Here is a 16,301-nt window from a genome sequence, read left to right on the forward strand (position 1 = left end):
GTATGACAAGGATCACAGCATTTGTTTTATTGTTCACACAATGGCAAGTTGCACATATGGACAAAGTACATACTTGGGAGTTAGTTTCACAAATTAATACAATACAAGTCCAGCGGTTGAACATCGGTTATTAAAAAAGCAACAATAAAAGAATAAAACCATCGTGGTTTGGCCTGCAGCCCGATGTAAGTTCTTAAAAAGGTGAAATGAAAACAAATGTCACTTTTCCCCAAACATGAGAAACACAGCCTGAATTGCGAAGGGGCGGCCCGCAGGGATGCAATCACATACAAGTGTACAAAGGCGAGGAGTCCTGTGCTCAGATCCTCTGAATTCTGCCAGATGAAGTGATAAACATCTGTCCAAAAGCAACCGCTGCAGACATCACTTCCAAAACACACAGAACGGCAATAACACTTCAGTAACTGAATGCAAATAACCCGATGCTTGAACAAAACAAGAAACAGAAACCCTTATGTGCATTAAGTGTTCTAGTAAAAAAGGTGCTTTTGTGAAAATTATAGGGAATGCTCATTTGATGCATCTTATACACAGAAAGCGACACTCAAATCTGAAGTGCCACATTCACACTTCAGCTCACATAAGGCAGCATGTACCTCCTTAGGAGGCTTTCCAGATGTTTCTAGCACACACTGAACTGGAAATGCAGCACAAGCAGCAATGATGGAACACGCAGGATTCACACTCTACTGTTGCAGTAGCTTAACCTTCAAATTACATCATTTTCTCAATTCTTCAGGAGCAACTTACTGTACTAAAGCTCATACTGAAAGCAGACATGCAACTGCTCTCGTGTCCGTGCTAGTAGCACTGATGACAAGCAGCAAACGAATCAGCTCTGATTTGTAACAGTTAATTCCAATCATGGCTACAACAGTATAACCTACACACCTCTCCCCCTCCCCCCATCTGCAATGAAGAGGTCATGCATGTTGACAGCTCTGCTTGCAGGCAGACCTGGTGGAATCCTGAAACCCTGCAACATCCTGCTGTGCAGCTGAAGGAAAAACCAGTTTGGGAACATTACCTAGGAAACGTCTGAGTCAAGATCTCGGCTTCTTCTTTAAGAACTGGTTGAGAAATGGCTAAAATAAAAGAGTTCACACACCACATCCACCAAACACTGCATATAAAACTTCATGAGAGAGTAGATGTTGTACTTCAGCTGGTCTTAAGCAACAGAACATGAGAAGCCATGATGACACAGCCTGGGGGACCCACCGTTTGAAATCCATACAACGTCAAGATGTGGAACCACAGAGCAACGTGGACGAACAGAACACCAAGTAAAGGAGACCTGTCTGTGGGGAAAGGTTTGCACGTCTGGTTTTATTTTATACATATACATACACACTGATGTGTGCGCTGTACTGTATATATTTACATCCATATACACAGAAACACCCTGAAGTAGATTTAAAGGCCATATCCAGAAACAGAAGATATGAACTCTAGTATTTGTACTAGAATATACTTTTATCTGTACAAAAAACAAATATGCATATATTCATGTGGTATAAAGCTTATAAACAAAAAAATATTCTGCTACTAACATTAGTTTAAATAGATGGTTTTACAAGAATCTTTAATAATGCAGTATAGAACATTTCTAAAACTAGGGCCAAAAATAAAAATACATAAACAGGTTTCTATTCACAAGAAAATAGCTGTTCGGTACGATCCATTCTGTGTTTCAGACTAGGGAAAAAGTAGCAACTTTTTTTTCATTTTTATTTTTTATAAATCTCACGGGATGCAATTTAATCAATGCATCAATCTAGAAAAATAGACTTCTCAGATGAACAAAGTTGATTCGCTTCCACTTCCCCGAGAGGGGCGCCTATCTCTTCCCTCGCTTGTTTCCAGCTGGAGGTTTCTTCAGCTGAAGAAGTTGCCCTCCTGTCCCAAAGCCTGCAGATGCAGGATTAGACACCCCGAACGTCAAGCCAGCTGATGCTGTGATACCAGGATTGCTGAAGTTAAACCCAGATGTAGTCGAGCTGCCAAAGCCTTACAAAGGAGGGAAAAAATATTTTAAAACATAGGTTATATCAGGACTGCAAATTTGTTTCTCCTTGGAGCTGTGAGCATCAGCCACTTTATTACTGTACTTATAGCACTTGATACCAACATGGATCTACAGCAGTATGTCACATTGCCAATACATGTAGACTTGTTGTGTCAGCTGGGATACTACAGCTCTAACAGTCTACTTCAGCAACTGCAAGCAACTCTAATCTTAGATCACAGTCTATTTACAACACCGCTATTCAATCAAAGTGGCAGCCACGAGTCCCACCAAAACTGCACAGTAACTGTAGTACCATAACCCCCAGCCCAGGCTCCCAGCACTGCGTGTTTAGATACGTATATTTGTAATGCAGGGTGGAAGGGAAGGCAGAGGTACAAGCAGACTGTGAGCCTCACTTCACCTCACAGCAAGTTAATGGCAAAGCCAGAAACAGAGCCCTCTGCCCTACTCACTATGGGCTACCTTCCCTGCCCTCACAATGTAAGTGGTACAGACCCTACGTTACATAAGAGGCAGGAAAGGTTCAAAATCTCTGCCAAATTCCCAATATCTGAAAACACCCTTTAAGACCAGAGTCAAACAGCAGCCTTGTAAGCAAAGCTCTGGAAAAACCGAATGAACAGGTGAGCAAGTTCTGCTGTTGCTTACACTTATATAAAAAGGGAGGGAAGAGTTGCAATAGCAAAACTCCATTTGGTTTGGCTACAAAGCAAGATCAGCTTCACCATTCAGACCCATTCACCATTTACAGGAACAGTAACACCACATCATCTCACTTTCTTTCTTGAAGTATAACCAACTTGATAATACTCGAAAGAGAACTGGAAGATAAGTTTCCAAATACTGGTTAACAAGTAGAAGTTTTAACTTTCATTCTCTCAAGAAACCAAATGATAAACAATCACACAACAAGTATGACATGTGCAAGTTAAGATTTCAAGTAGCTTTATACAAGTTCCACACGTTCACATAATGACCATCAGAAAAACAAGAGTGATTCACCAAAGAGAGTCTGTTCTTAATAAACATTACTTAATCTCACCAGTTCTCTGGCAGACAGTAAAAGCAATCCTTTATTATATCTGCATCATCAACTGAATATCTTATCTTTCAAGACAAGAAATTAAAACCCAACTGGTTTTCTAAACAGAATCCCAAGTTGCTCGCATGAGCCTGATGCCTTCTGTTCTCTTGCTTGCTCTTCACCTAATGCTGCAGTAACATTTCAGAATCTAAGGCGGAATTCACCCTCCTGTAATGTCTGGATTTGGATCAGACAATCATGCTACAATAACTCGCATCTTGTTGAGGGAAAAACCAAGCCTTTACTGACATTACGGTAACTGCAGTCCTTCAGCAAACAGTTGCCTGTGCACAACTCGCTGTGTAACAAGCACTTGCATCTCAAGTACGTCTAATGACATTGTTCATTTGGGCTTCATCCAAACCTTCTGGACTAATTGGTCTCTCATCCTAGAAGGTAAAGGCTGAAGCAGATGTCACTGTCCTTCCATTTTCCTGTTAGGTCTGAGTACTACGTAAGATTTCAATAGAATAAGTGAGTTTTTCATCTGGAAATCCCATGAATGAAAAAAAATCTTTAATAACACGAGCTGTTCTTCCTAAGTTGAATCTCTTACTTCAAGTCCATCACTGAGATAGCACGTATCAGTTGCTATAGAACACGTGTACAAATCACAGTGAAGTTGTACATGATGCACTTTACTCCTGGCATTGTGGATGTGAACTGCCCCCATGCAGCTGCTTCTGGATGCAGGGCTTATTTTGAACAAGGAAGGGGAGGCAATATGAACTTTAGAACAAGAAAGGTTCACAAGCTGTGTGTGTTAGGCAACTGAAAAGATGTTTAATTTACTTATGACCCAGCAAGCAATAGCTGTACAAGCGCTATTTGGGACAGCCACAGAAGTGTAGAAAGGTCAAAGGGAAATTAATCTAGAAGACTTTGACCTACACATTTTTAATAGTTTTTTTTTCCTTTCACACAGAATATTCAAATGGAAATCTTTAGAAATCAACTTTCAACAAGACATACATAGTTTTAGAGGGATGTGCAGCACACAGAATCATGGCTACAGCATCATCAGTAATTTCCTGGTTGAAATTAGTATTATTATGTATCAACAATTCCTTTCAGGTAAATTACCACCTGCCCCTTGAAGGCACAAACTCAGTGTCAGCCTTAAGGACCTTAGAGTACACTTTGCTCATTGGGCATTTGCAGCTCTGCTTCATAGAAGTTGGAAAAGACCTTCAAGACAATCAAGCTCAACCACCAACCTGGCCTACAAAGTCCTACCACACACACTCAAGCAACTCAAACTTCATGCAAACCCTTCAGAGAGGTAAGAAATAAAAGATAGAAGCTTTCTGATAACAGGTTATGGTAATTTTTGTTCTTGTTTGTTTCAGTGCCACAGTTCAGCAGACATCAAAACCAATCTCCTCTTTCTCCTCCACATATATTGATTATACACAGGTTCACTTTCCAACAGCAGAAGCAGGTCCTTCCATGACTCCATTCCATTGCCTCTTGTACCACCATACTGACACTGCTACTCTTCAATAACAGTTCTCCACTACAACTTTCCAACTGTGATTTGAAAGCATGCTTAGTATCCCAGTTTTCACACACCCTCTCCCTCACAGTATTATCTCTAAAAATTCAGTGGTGTTTTCTCTTCTCTCACCATTTTGGGAGTCAGTGCTCCTTAACATTCCACTTAAATCAGGCATTTTGGTTGCCACTAGATAAAGAGTTAGGAATTAAGATGGACTTGCCATTAAGAACTGGCTTTTCAGAAATGAAGGAAGCTCTGCCTGCATTTCAGAGTGAGATATGAAACATTTGTTTCATTGCACAGTTCCTCCTATTGTATCAGCTGCACCACTCGGCTTGGTATCATCAGCAAACCTGCTGAGTATGCAGAGTCCCACTACTTACACATGCTTTAATATAACCAAACCCACTCTGTGATCCCAGTCTAGATGAGGATTTTCATGAAAACTATTTCAGAAAGTACAAACTAAGAACTACATTTAATCCTGAATGCTCCTCAATGCACCTTCTCTACCTGTGGCTCTTGAGATGGCTGAACGCAATTATAATCTTATTGTGCCAACTCGTTCATGCTGCTAAAAAGAGGCTGCAATATTATTTGAAAATGTTATTACGAACAAAAGTGTAACCAGGGCAAGTTTTGACTTGTTTGATATTAAAAAGATTTGGAAAAAAAGAAGGCTGATGTTTCGTGTGCTGCAAAATCAGATGCCCCACCAGAAACGCACCAGGCTGTTACACCTTGGTGCTGCTGCACAGCCACATCAGTGAACGATCCCCACCTTATAACACAAAGCTTAAGGTACTTCAGAGTTACAGGAGTGCCTGTAAGATTTCAGCTATCTGAATTAAGGAGAAACTACATCCACATTTTCATCTTCTCATCAAAGTAAAACAGAGTATTGAGATGATGCTGACACAATTAGCTCAATGGTCAGAGAAATATTTTCCTTTCAAAACAATGAACACGTGAATTATAGGCAGGTACCTATAATTTACCATTCAGAATATACAGGATAAGAAAAACAGTTTTAAGGAAGCCTTCTGGACATCTGTAAAACTTTTACTTACAAATAAAGTACAGGAAGTGAATTATAGGTTTATTTGTCACTAATTTATGCATTCATTTCAATAGCTCAGCAACAACACAGCCTATGCATTCAGGCAGTAACAGCATCTCTATGCCTCAGACTGCATCTGATTCAATGTGATGCATCCATTCTCCTCCTCCAGCTTTGACAGACACCATTAAATGAAAAACAACCCCCACTCGATACTTGAATTAAAGAAACAAACCAACCAACCTGCACTTAGACTTCCTGATGGTTTACTTGTTGTTCCAAACCCAAATGACGATGCTCCTGTGGCACCGCTTCCAAAGGCAGAGCTACTTCCAAATCCTAGCAGAACAGCAAAGACACACAACAAAGAAATTTATAGGCACAGCAATTAAGGACATGCAGGTTTTGGGCAAGTATTCTAAACACAAACAGTTCTAAGCATTCTTTGGTAAAGAAATATTCCCAAAGCTACCACCATAGGCGTATCTTATTCTCTCAGCATTGCTTTCTATAAGAAAACGGTGCTAACAGGAAAGCCTTGGAGAAAAGCATTTCCTTCAAAACACAAAACTGAATAAAACAAGCTGTAAGCGATTACAAGTGAAGTATCCGAGCTCACCAAATTGCTAATGAATTGCTGTTAAATCAACAAGAAAACAATATAGCAAATGAGACAGAACTAAGAAAATTCTGACAAGTTATGGGACTTCTATTACAGAAAGCTGTAATCTTCAACCACTACTCCAACAGAAAAACTCCCCAGGCCAAGAAGAGAGCAGACTTCTCCTTGAGTTACTTGGCTCACTTCAGGGCTTATTTCATCCACCCCTCCTTCTAATCTGCACAGTGATAAGCTCTATATAACAAAGTAAGCTCGAATCTAGAATAGAAACATAATTGCATAATTTTTAATGGAAAAGTCATTAAAAAAAAAGGGGGGCAGCCATGAATGTTCAACTGTATCTTCATTTTGCAATTCCTATTTCTAATTACAACGAATACATTTCAGAATTTCAAACTTTGCTATTGGCACAAAGTAACTTCGAGACAAAGGAAAAGCAAAATCAAACTGCATGTATCAGCTTAAGGACAGATCAACAGAAGAGAAATGTATTCTCTATTTCTTTGCTGTCTCAAGAGATTATGAGAACGGTGTGTTCAAGGAAACGAGGCCCCCTTGTTAAGTGCGACGTGTTAGGTAACGTGCTTCATTGAAAATGGAGTCTTCACCATTCCTTCAGCAAAACAACTTCTACCTTTTAAAACTAGTCATGACTGGATACTATCTGAGGCTGAGTTCCATAGTCTTCTGCTGGTTTTAAACCAGAGTTTTAATTGAATATAACAGCAAATATCATCTGGACACAAGATATTTTGTTTTGAATGATGCACCTTTCTAGCTGGCAATGAATTACCAATGGTCAGGTGTCTATCAGCAAATATTTCATGAAGCACCAGATCAATATGCTGCTTATCTTACATACTGAAGAGCCAAAGCCTGGATGCTTATGATCGACCAATTCATAAATATTAATGTTTCCCAGCTAAAATGCAGTTTCAAGAACATTGAAATTGTCCTGATTGAGAAAATTCCAGATGTCTGAAATACTCATTTGGCTCATTGGATTCCAAGAGCATTGCTGCAGGATAGTTTGCATGTATTCCTTTATTCTTCTACAGCTGCTTTTGTGAGACAGCTTTCTTGATTTGCCAGAAGACCAAATCTTTACAAATTAATGTAGAATAGATGAAACAAGCCATTGCAGACTTGGTTTACAAGGATGGCAAGGTAGGCCTCTAAGACCAAATGAGAAGCAGATGTCCACCAATTTAAAACAGAATGCTCTTAATTTTGGCAAAATTAATTGATAAACACAATCTTTAGACTATAATCTCTGGTTGAAAAGCTGTATGGATTTAAAGCATCTAAAATATTGCAGGAATAACACTAATCCAGAATTATTCTCCATTCAGCCCACCGTTGTTTGCTGTTGTTTTATAGACTTTCATCTTAAAAAGCTTAAAATCCAATGAGAAAACACACTGGTAGGCTTAAAGTTATTTTCAAGATCATCATTTAAGGTAAAACTGACATAATCTTCAAGTATTACATATCGCAGCAGTTGAGCGTTTCCAATTGCCAGTGATGTTTATTGCTTTTTAAACACGCTACCATAGCAGCTCTCATACTTTGATTCAAATGCAGGGATGCAGAATGCAGCTGCAGAAAGGATATAATAAGACAACCCACAAAGCACCGTTTGTGCTCATCACATACAACCATCTTCGTAAATCTTACACAAAAAGCTCCAATAAACACTGCTGCCTTTTGATTTGTACTGTAGGAACCGCTGAATGATATAGATATGATATTTGCATACAAACGTTCCTACTTCTAGTTGTAGTTCTGCTGAAAATGTGTTACATTCAGATAAAAGGTAAATTTAAGTTTTCTTTCATGTGTCTCTTACTAACACTGTTAATCAACATTTTGAAAGCATTTTATCCGCTCACTTTCAAATGCTGCTTTGCTTTAGAGGTTGAGACAGATTTTCTTTTCCCTACCTTACCACTGATGAACAGTGACAGCTAAAGCAAACATTTCACCCAGCAGGATTCCAGAACGGTGCTGCTTACTAGTACTCAGTCATATCTTACTCCAATAAGAAACTGGCACACAGAGTTAAGAGCCGTACACAACAGGTGAAACATTTCTATATATGAATTATAATATTCCCATGTGCTAACTTTCAAATACTCAAATTAGTGCAAGGTGTAGTTACAGAAGGATGTTCTCAATTCACTTTCCTACAGCTCCTGCAATGGCTTGGGAGGGACCTCAACGATCGAGTTCCAACCTCCCTGCTGTGGGCAGAGATGCAAACCAAGTCCCGTGTGAGAAGTTCAACCTGGGTTTTTAACTGCAGTATTGCATTAGCCACAGCTACCTCTTTCTGTAAGGCACAAAGAAGTTTGTGAGGTGCAGACTGCTAACTAGTTGTAAAGGTCTTGGCCCAAAACAGATCATCCTCTTGGTGAAGTTTAAGGTTTACAAGAGATTCAGATGTGCGATATAATAGTTCAATGAAATATTAGAAAAATTAAAGTGTACCTCCAAGGCTTGAAGAACCTAAGCCACTTGATTGCAAGCCAGTGCCAATACCTGAGCCGAATGGCGTTCCAAAACTAACTCCCAGAGATGGTTGTGGCCCTGGTATAAAAAAAATGAGAACAAACTTGCCTTACTCTTTCATAGTAAAGAGTTCCTTCATTTATTTAATTACTTGACCATGTGAACATCATCATTGCTTTCATCAAATCCCATTAAGACTCTAAACTTTACCTTACCAAAACTCCTCACTCTATTGTCTGCCTTTACGTCCACCTGACACAAACCTAGGAAAACACCGATCGTAATGAGGTAAAACTTGCCCCAAACCAGTACCATGACAATAACACCATTTACCATCTCAAGAAGTCTCACCTTGAACTTTCACAATTGAATCTCTAATCAAAACCCTGACAGAACTACAGCTAACGTATTGCCACTCGTATTAATGGAACTGGAGAAGTGGTAACCGGTAAACCAAGAACAAAAGAACTGACGCTATTCTATTCATCTAATAAATAGGAATCTTCAAAATTACTCAGGTATTCCATCCAAATTTAAAGAGAACACTAAGATAAAAAACAAGACAATGACTTCATTTTATTAAATTTATTGTTCATTTTTTAAGCAAGTCAATTACACAGTAACATAACAATTCGATTTGTTTTTTTCCACACAAGTGATAACTGAGTTCTGTTAAGCTCTGCTACATTACACCATTCAGTAAGGTAAACTAGTCAAACCACCTGCTTTGATAACATTTACAAAAGGCACAATTTCGTGTACCTTAAGGAATTTGATACATTCAAGGTTTCAGAGTCAGAGTTTGTCCCATAACTAACAAAAGTTGACAGTGGTTCCCCCGCACATTCACACTAAAGGTGCAGGGCTGTCAAAAACCATTTTCAGTCTGCCAAGATATAAATGTACAGCCTCAGTTCATTTGATTTTTCTTACCTTTTTTTAAACCATTGGGAATAAAGAATCAACTTGCTAGCCCATTACTAACACATTTTAAAATAATTAATTCTGATAAATTAATATATTCTAACAGTTTTCACAGTACAATTTTGTATTCCTGTCTTTTTCAAGCAGTTTTCAGTGCACTAGTCAGTTTCATCACAAAAAATACAGTGCCAAACTCTTAATCCACAGGCATTTGCACCTTTCCTCAAGACAACCTTGTCTTTGAACATCTTGAACATCCTTTATTTACTATGTCTGCGACAGTCATGATTTATTGAAATACCACTATAAAGATCCAACGATTAAGCCTTTTTCCTAAACAGCTACTAACGTTTGGGTTTGATTCCAAACGTGCTCCTTAATACCACAATACTTTCTGTATCTAATATTTATCTGAAGTTTTAAATTGTAAGCAGTTCAAGCTTTTAAAATCACTTAAGTTTTTGAAGCTTTCAATGGAAAAAAAAAATCACTTTGAATCAAGTGAAAGGCACTGTATATTAAAAAGAAACATTTCTGCAAGGAACACAGCTCTTACGTGATCCAAGCTGAATGACATCTGCATACTCACAAGTAGTGTTCAGCTAAATTTGAAGAGCAACTCAAAGTTGATGGCTTTCAGTCTCCGCTTGGCGGGGAGCAGATGGAAAACTCAAGCTAATCTTTCAACTGAAGTATACCAGATGCTTTAACTACAGATTTCCACAAAGCCCAAACTAGAATTGTTTACATCCAGTTTATGTACTGATACAGCTACCTAGCAGCTCTTAAAAAATAATAGATTTCATCAATAAAAAGAAACCCCTAAACAAGCCAGTCATCTAATAAACTAAAAGAATCCCAGAACACAAATCCAGTTCTTTCAGAGTGCACAGGTTTTCTGTCTCAGTAGGAGGCACTGTTAGTGGAAGACCTTAAAACAAAAGCACTACGGTCTTCCACGCAAGGCTTTTATTTCCCCCTCCAAATGCATTTAAGAGCTGGTAAAAAAAACACATTGTTCTAACACCTCAGATTATATAAACAGGATCACATCTCTTAGGCTAACAAGCTTCTCACTGAGCAACAGTATGTGATATTTGTTGATTTTGTACCATAATGTGCTGAAGGCATCATCGCTATTTAAAGTTACTGTAAGTAAACAATTTTTGATAGCAAAAAAAGCCAGTAATAAAAGATTCCTCAATGCCAGAAGTACTATCAAAAATTAGCACTTCTGGTTATTATAGGTACGAGACAAATTCTTTAAAACATGTAATTTATATTTGCCCTGTAGGACGTTACAGTTTAACTAATTGGACCCACAATGAAGAGTCCAGACAGGTCAGCAGAAGTTCCCAAAGTGACATTCTTCAACTTTTAAATCACAGCTGGTCCTAACAGCGAACAAATTCAGTGTCACAACTTGGATCTGATTCTGACAGAGTAATACATTGACTAATCTTAACCGAGGTTAGTACCAAATTACACAACAAAATAATTAAGTGCTATGAAGATTTGAGTATCATTTTCTATTAACACTTTCAAGTCAAAACACAATTCAGTATGCTACGAGCTTGCTTACACATTGACCAACTCTGCACTTCACCAGTCAAGGAGAGAGTAACTAAGTTTTTGTGGTGAGGGGTAATTTGTTTGATTGAAAGCAGAGGGAAGGTGAGCTTAAAAATGCTTTTCAAGACAACAGTCTTGCTAGAAAAACATCAGTTTCAGTCTCATGGGTTTACAGCTCTTAGCTCACTGGGCAGCAGCTTCCATTAATATCTTCCACTTTAGACTTATCAATAGTAACAGGTAAACTAGCCACCATCATTTTAACTTCCATGCTGTTAGAAACTGTTCAGGGAAGATAGAAGTGGGGGCTATGATCAGAACTGTAGCTACTGCTGCACAAAAGCATAACCAGCCCAACTGATATCACTGAAGATGTGCTCAGAGTAAAAGTGCTAAACCAGGGAGAAATGCTGCATGCAGACAAGATAAACGTAATCTTATTGACTCTGGATTCAATAGAACAGCACAAAAATTGTGCTTTACTGTGCACATCAAAATCCTGGTATCCAGAATGAGTGCAGTGCATCTTTGCAAGCTTACTTCCATTCAGCCAGGATCTACTGGCTTTGTTTCAGACATGCCTTGGCATACAGAGAAAGCAGATGTGGTACGTATCAACATCCAGGAACTGGAGATACAGCCCCTGATCCCACAGATCCAGGTTTAGATGTAGCTACTAAACCTTTGACTTCTGAACGCAAATTTCAAACAAATTACATTTCTCAGAGAAAAGACAGTAACAATAAGTCTATTTAGTAAGGTTAAATTAGTTAATCATGTAAACATCAAATACTTTTTAAGAAGATACTAACCTTCCTGATCCCCCAATATTACAGTACCACACATTAGATATTTAAGTGAAAAACAAAGCTTTCAAGTCCAAATCAATTGAATTGTTTTATTTTTATCTTAAAAACAGCAACAGCAGGTCAGGTATTACACAGACCATCCCTCTTCTCCATTCCACACACCTTACTTCACAATTCCTTCTCTCATAACCTTCTGCTATCAGTCCTATAACCGACTCTAAAAGACCTAAATCTTCCAAAGGAATATGCACGATTAACTTCCAGTGGATAGATTATCAACAACGCAAAGTTAAATCAAGCAAGTATTTGCAGTTTTACTGCAGGAAATGGCACTGAACGTTTTTCCTCAAGCAAGGAAAAGGAAACAAAGAAGCAGCAGTCTTCAAATATTCAAAGATTCCTGCAATACTGAAATAATAGATTCTTCTCCACTCAGAAGAACAACAATAGTGGTGGTCTTAGGCTGAAGCTAAGAAGTGTCAGGTACGGTGTTGAAAACAAACCAAGAATTGTCATCAATAGTTGAGGAAGATTATGAAATGTTCCTTCACAGTAAGTTTCTAAGACTTGAAGATCTCTCTGGAATAGTTCAGAATTGCTGTCAAGCCAGAGGGCAGGTAAGATGACCTCACATTCCATTAACCATTATTTTAATGTTATTTTAAGTATTCCAGAAGTGCCACTCTACACATCATTCTACTGCTACCTCTCCAGGTTATCAAACAAGCCTCAAGGAGGGCAACGGTATTTCAGTTTATAAAGCAATAGACTTAAGTTCTTGACTACTTCTGTTGGCACGTGCAAGATCAGTGTCAATGGCTTTGTTCTATCTGCACCACTTTTACAGCTGGTGCATTTTTGGCTTTTGAGACACAGTCAAAAAAAAGTCAAACAAAACCCATAAAAAAAACCAACCACCACCAAACCTACCTAATAAAAAGCCAAACAAAACAAAACAACCAAAAACCCACAGGAATGTTGTGCCCTTTGTCTCCTTCCACTACAAAGTGTTACAAAAAAGCTCCGAGGTATGAAGTCGCCTTACCTCACACCTGCTGATACACATCAAGTCTGCAGTTTGTTCACTCCTACTCCTAAGGGAATATCCATGGCTTGCCATCAGTGGCATCCAATCACTGATATTATAAACAGGACTAAGAAAAGGAAATTTGAATCCCTTGCCACAACTCATGAAAATGCAAGGAAAAATTTAAATTCAGCATTTCAATGAAGTGACTCGCACAGAATCCTAGAGTGACCACAGACTGTATTAAACAAAGGAAAAGAGACAAGGAGAAAGATGAAAGGAAAAGGAACTATTCTGGTAACATTAATATGGATGGAAGTGTGTAAGCCTAAAATACAACCAGTGCAACTACGTTACTTTGTAATGCTGCTGCTTAAGAGCAGAACCTTTTGTTGGCATCACTTCAACAGGACTTCCATGTATTACAACAGCAGCAAAATAAGGAAGGCCAAAGACTACAATAGTAATTTAGGATATAAACATTTCATAACTTCCTTTTCTGCTGCATTCAAACAATTTTGGCATAATTATCTTTTAAGCTTATCTCCTTGCCAGGGCTGGAAGCACATCCTAGTTTCTTCCTACAGAGAGGACAAGGACCGCCTACTAACAAATCAAACTCCATCAAAGTCTTTCAAAGTTTGACTGCTGCTGTAAGACACTGGAGGGAGAAAAGTCTCTGATTTGACTTCAGTACAAAGAGGCACACATCTTAAGAGAAGAAGCGTTAGAATGCAGCTAACTAAACTTCCTGTAGTTTGCTGATGCACGTTCAAGTAAAATTAAATGAAAGGCCATTATTTCTGCCAAATAACTGTACGCCAACTAACTTCTCTATGTCCAAGAATCCCTCTCTGAGAAGCACTCGTTAAGATACTGACGTCAATTAAGGTGCCATAAGTTACTTCTTTTGCTATACGTACTAATATTTTTATTAGCAGTGGATCAGGCATTTCTTCTGCTTTAGTTTCCTCTGACATATACATGCATTACACAGAATCACCAATCCACTTTACTTTCTCTACTAATATTCACAACAACAGAACAGCCAGCAAAAACTACCCCAACATCACCCTGATAAGGGGGTTGGCTATAAAACAATAAGACACCCACACTCCTATCCCTACAGATTTTAGTTCAACTATCCTTCCTGTTCCGCAGTATTTCTCACTTTACATTTCCAAAGTGCTATATAAAAACGCATTATTCATTTTACACATGAGAAGGGTGCTGTGTCTTTAGATATTCTCTCCTTACTGATTCTTAAATAATTTACTATAACCACACAATTCTGGAAAGAGGCTATGCTAAACGTATTCAGAGATGTTACGGAAGAGCAAAGACTCACATTCCAAGGGGGTAAATTAGAACAATACAGTAAATATCACTAATACAAATAAATCCACAAGTTTAAGTATCTCTCGTATAATTATTGCTAAGTCTACCCTGCTTTTTCTATTGGCTATGCATCAGTAACTTATCACAACGTTTAGAGTTTTAGTCTAACACATAGGAAGACTGCATAGAAAATGTTACACAATTTACTACTGTTGTAACACTAATAATCTATAACTTGAATGCACTCAGACCTGTAGCAGGCTGTTGCTGCTGAGTAAGAGTTGCAGCCATGGCAACGGCTGCTGCATTTGGTATGTTGCTGAAAGGGGTCGGTCCAGTGGTAACGCGTGGCGCGCTCTGCCACTTCTTAGCTTCTGTTCGTCTTGCCTCAAACACATCCATGGCATCTCCCAGAAAGGTTTTCCTGTAGCCAAGGTATTGGTCCTTGAGCATCTGAAGGGGTGGGGGAAGCCGTTTTAGTTCAGCATATTTGACAGAAAACTGTAACTTACTAAGAAAAAAGAAACCAAGTTATAAATATCATTTCCTTAAATTCCTTAAAAAAGACCTGAAAGGATCTAGGCAAGTTAGAAACTCCATAGCCAGAAGTTTTTCTGTACTTACACACTGCAAAGTGGTTACATGCAATAGGGGGATGTTCTGAACGACACCAAAGTCTTTTAAAGTTGGTGTAAATCAACACAATTTGGTTTCTGTCAGTATAATAACTGATCTAAGAGGCAAAATACAGCAGCATTATTCGTCATAACAACTTTCCTTCTGCACTATCCTTATTGCATAAAAAGCTCTTTTGCTCTTTTTCACCTCTACTTCTATGTATTCTTGCTTACATTACATTACATTCTTGCTTACATTACATGTATTCTTGCTTACATTACATCTGTCTCATTACAAGCTCAAAGAATGTATCAGACTTTGAAGACTTGTTTTTGATACACTTTGTTAGCTGCACTAAATCATTCCTTTACTTTCAATTACAAAGTTTGTTCCCCTTTCCCCTCACTCTCAGGACCCCACCTTCTGCCACAATACCTCACTTTATCTTATGAGGCACTTTCACCTGTCACAGATAAGATATCCATATTTCCCTTATGTAACATAAAAGGACAAAATGGCTTCATTTAACAAACTGGTAAAACTGATTTCATTTACAGAATATCCTGTAATAAAACAGGTTTACTAAAAACAAAATAAAGCCCAGTTGATGTAACTGAACTTTATGGAAGATGTTTCCCAAGTTTCTGGCTCAGCACATGCTCGTTTCTGAGCTTTTCTCACATTTAGCTTTAGTAAAAAAAATTTCTCACTCTGGATGAATCCAGAGTCTGAATTTATCAGAAACAAAGATCTCTCTCCTATCATAACAGGAATGCTATCTTTGGTGAGAAAAGATGCCTGTGGAACTTTAAGATCTAATACAATGCCAGAGCTCAGAAATGCCATTAGATAACCCAGAGCAGGCCCTAAGGCAGAATGATTAAATTAAGTTCTCCACCTTATTGTGCCCAAGTACATTTTACTCTTTGCTGAATCTGGATAGAGAATGCATCTATTATATAAAGACATTTATCAGCTAACTCTGTTAGTCTGAAGTTTCAGGCCACATTTTATTACAGCTTCAGGCCTTTGAGGTGAGGTATATATGCAAGCCAAAAAGCCTTCTTCAGACAAAGGAGTAAGTTGTGATGATGGCTCTGATATGATTTATGAAGGCAGAGCCATCAAGTGAGGAAGAGACAGCACTTCCTGAGCAGCCTGGTCCAGAGTTTGGTGGCCCTGCAT

The 16,301-nt window shown here is 38.4% G+C and overlaps 1 protein-coding gene across 4 annotated transcripts in view; it reads right to left on the reverse strand.

Moving 5' to 3' along the window:
- The window catches only part of NUP58 (nucleoporin 58), a 34,722-nt gene continuing 18,421 nt past the window's right edge, over positions 1-16,301 (reverse strand). For 2 of the 4 annotated variants that reach the window (XM_072326479.1, XM_072326478.1), the window contains exons 13-16: positions 14,750-14,951; positions 8,808-8,906; positions 5,939-6,034; positions 1-2,031 (exon numbers count right to left, since the gene is read on the reverse strand). In XM_072326479.1, coding sequence (XP_072182580.1) covers positions 1,862-2,031; positions 5,939-6,034; positions 8,808-8,906; positions 14,750-14,951 — 567 coding nt within the window. In that variant the 3' untranslated portion in view covers positions 1-1,861. The remainder of the gene's footprint in view (positions 2,032-5,938; positions 6,035-8,807; positions 8,907-14,749; positions 14,952-16,301) is intronic. The other 2 variants (XM_072326481.1, XM_072326480.1) reach the window with 1 other exon arrangement.

The sequence above is a fragment of the Excalfactoria chinensis genome, chromosome 1 (assembly GCF_039878825.1).
Source record: "Excalfactoria chinensis isolate bCotChi1 chromosome 1, bCotChi1.hap2, whole genome shotgun sequence".
In the NCBI taxonomy this organism is placed as follows: domain Eukaryota; kingdom Metazoa; phylum Chordata; class Aves; order Galliformes; family Phasianidae; genus Excalfactoria; species Excalfactoria chinensis.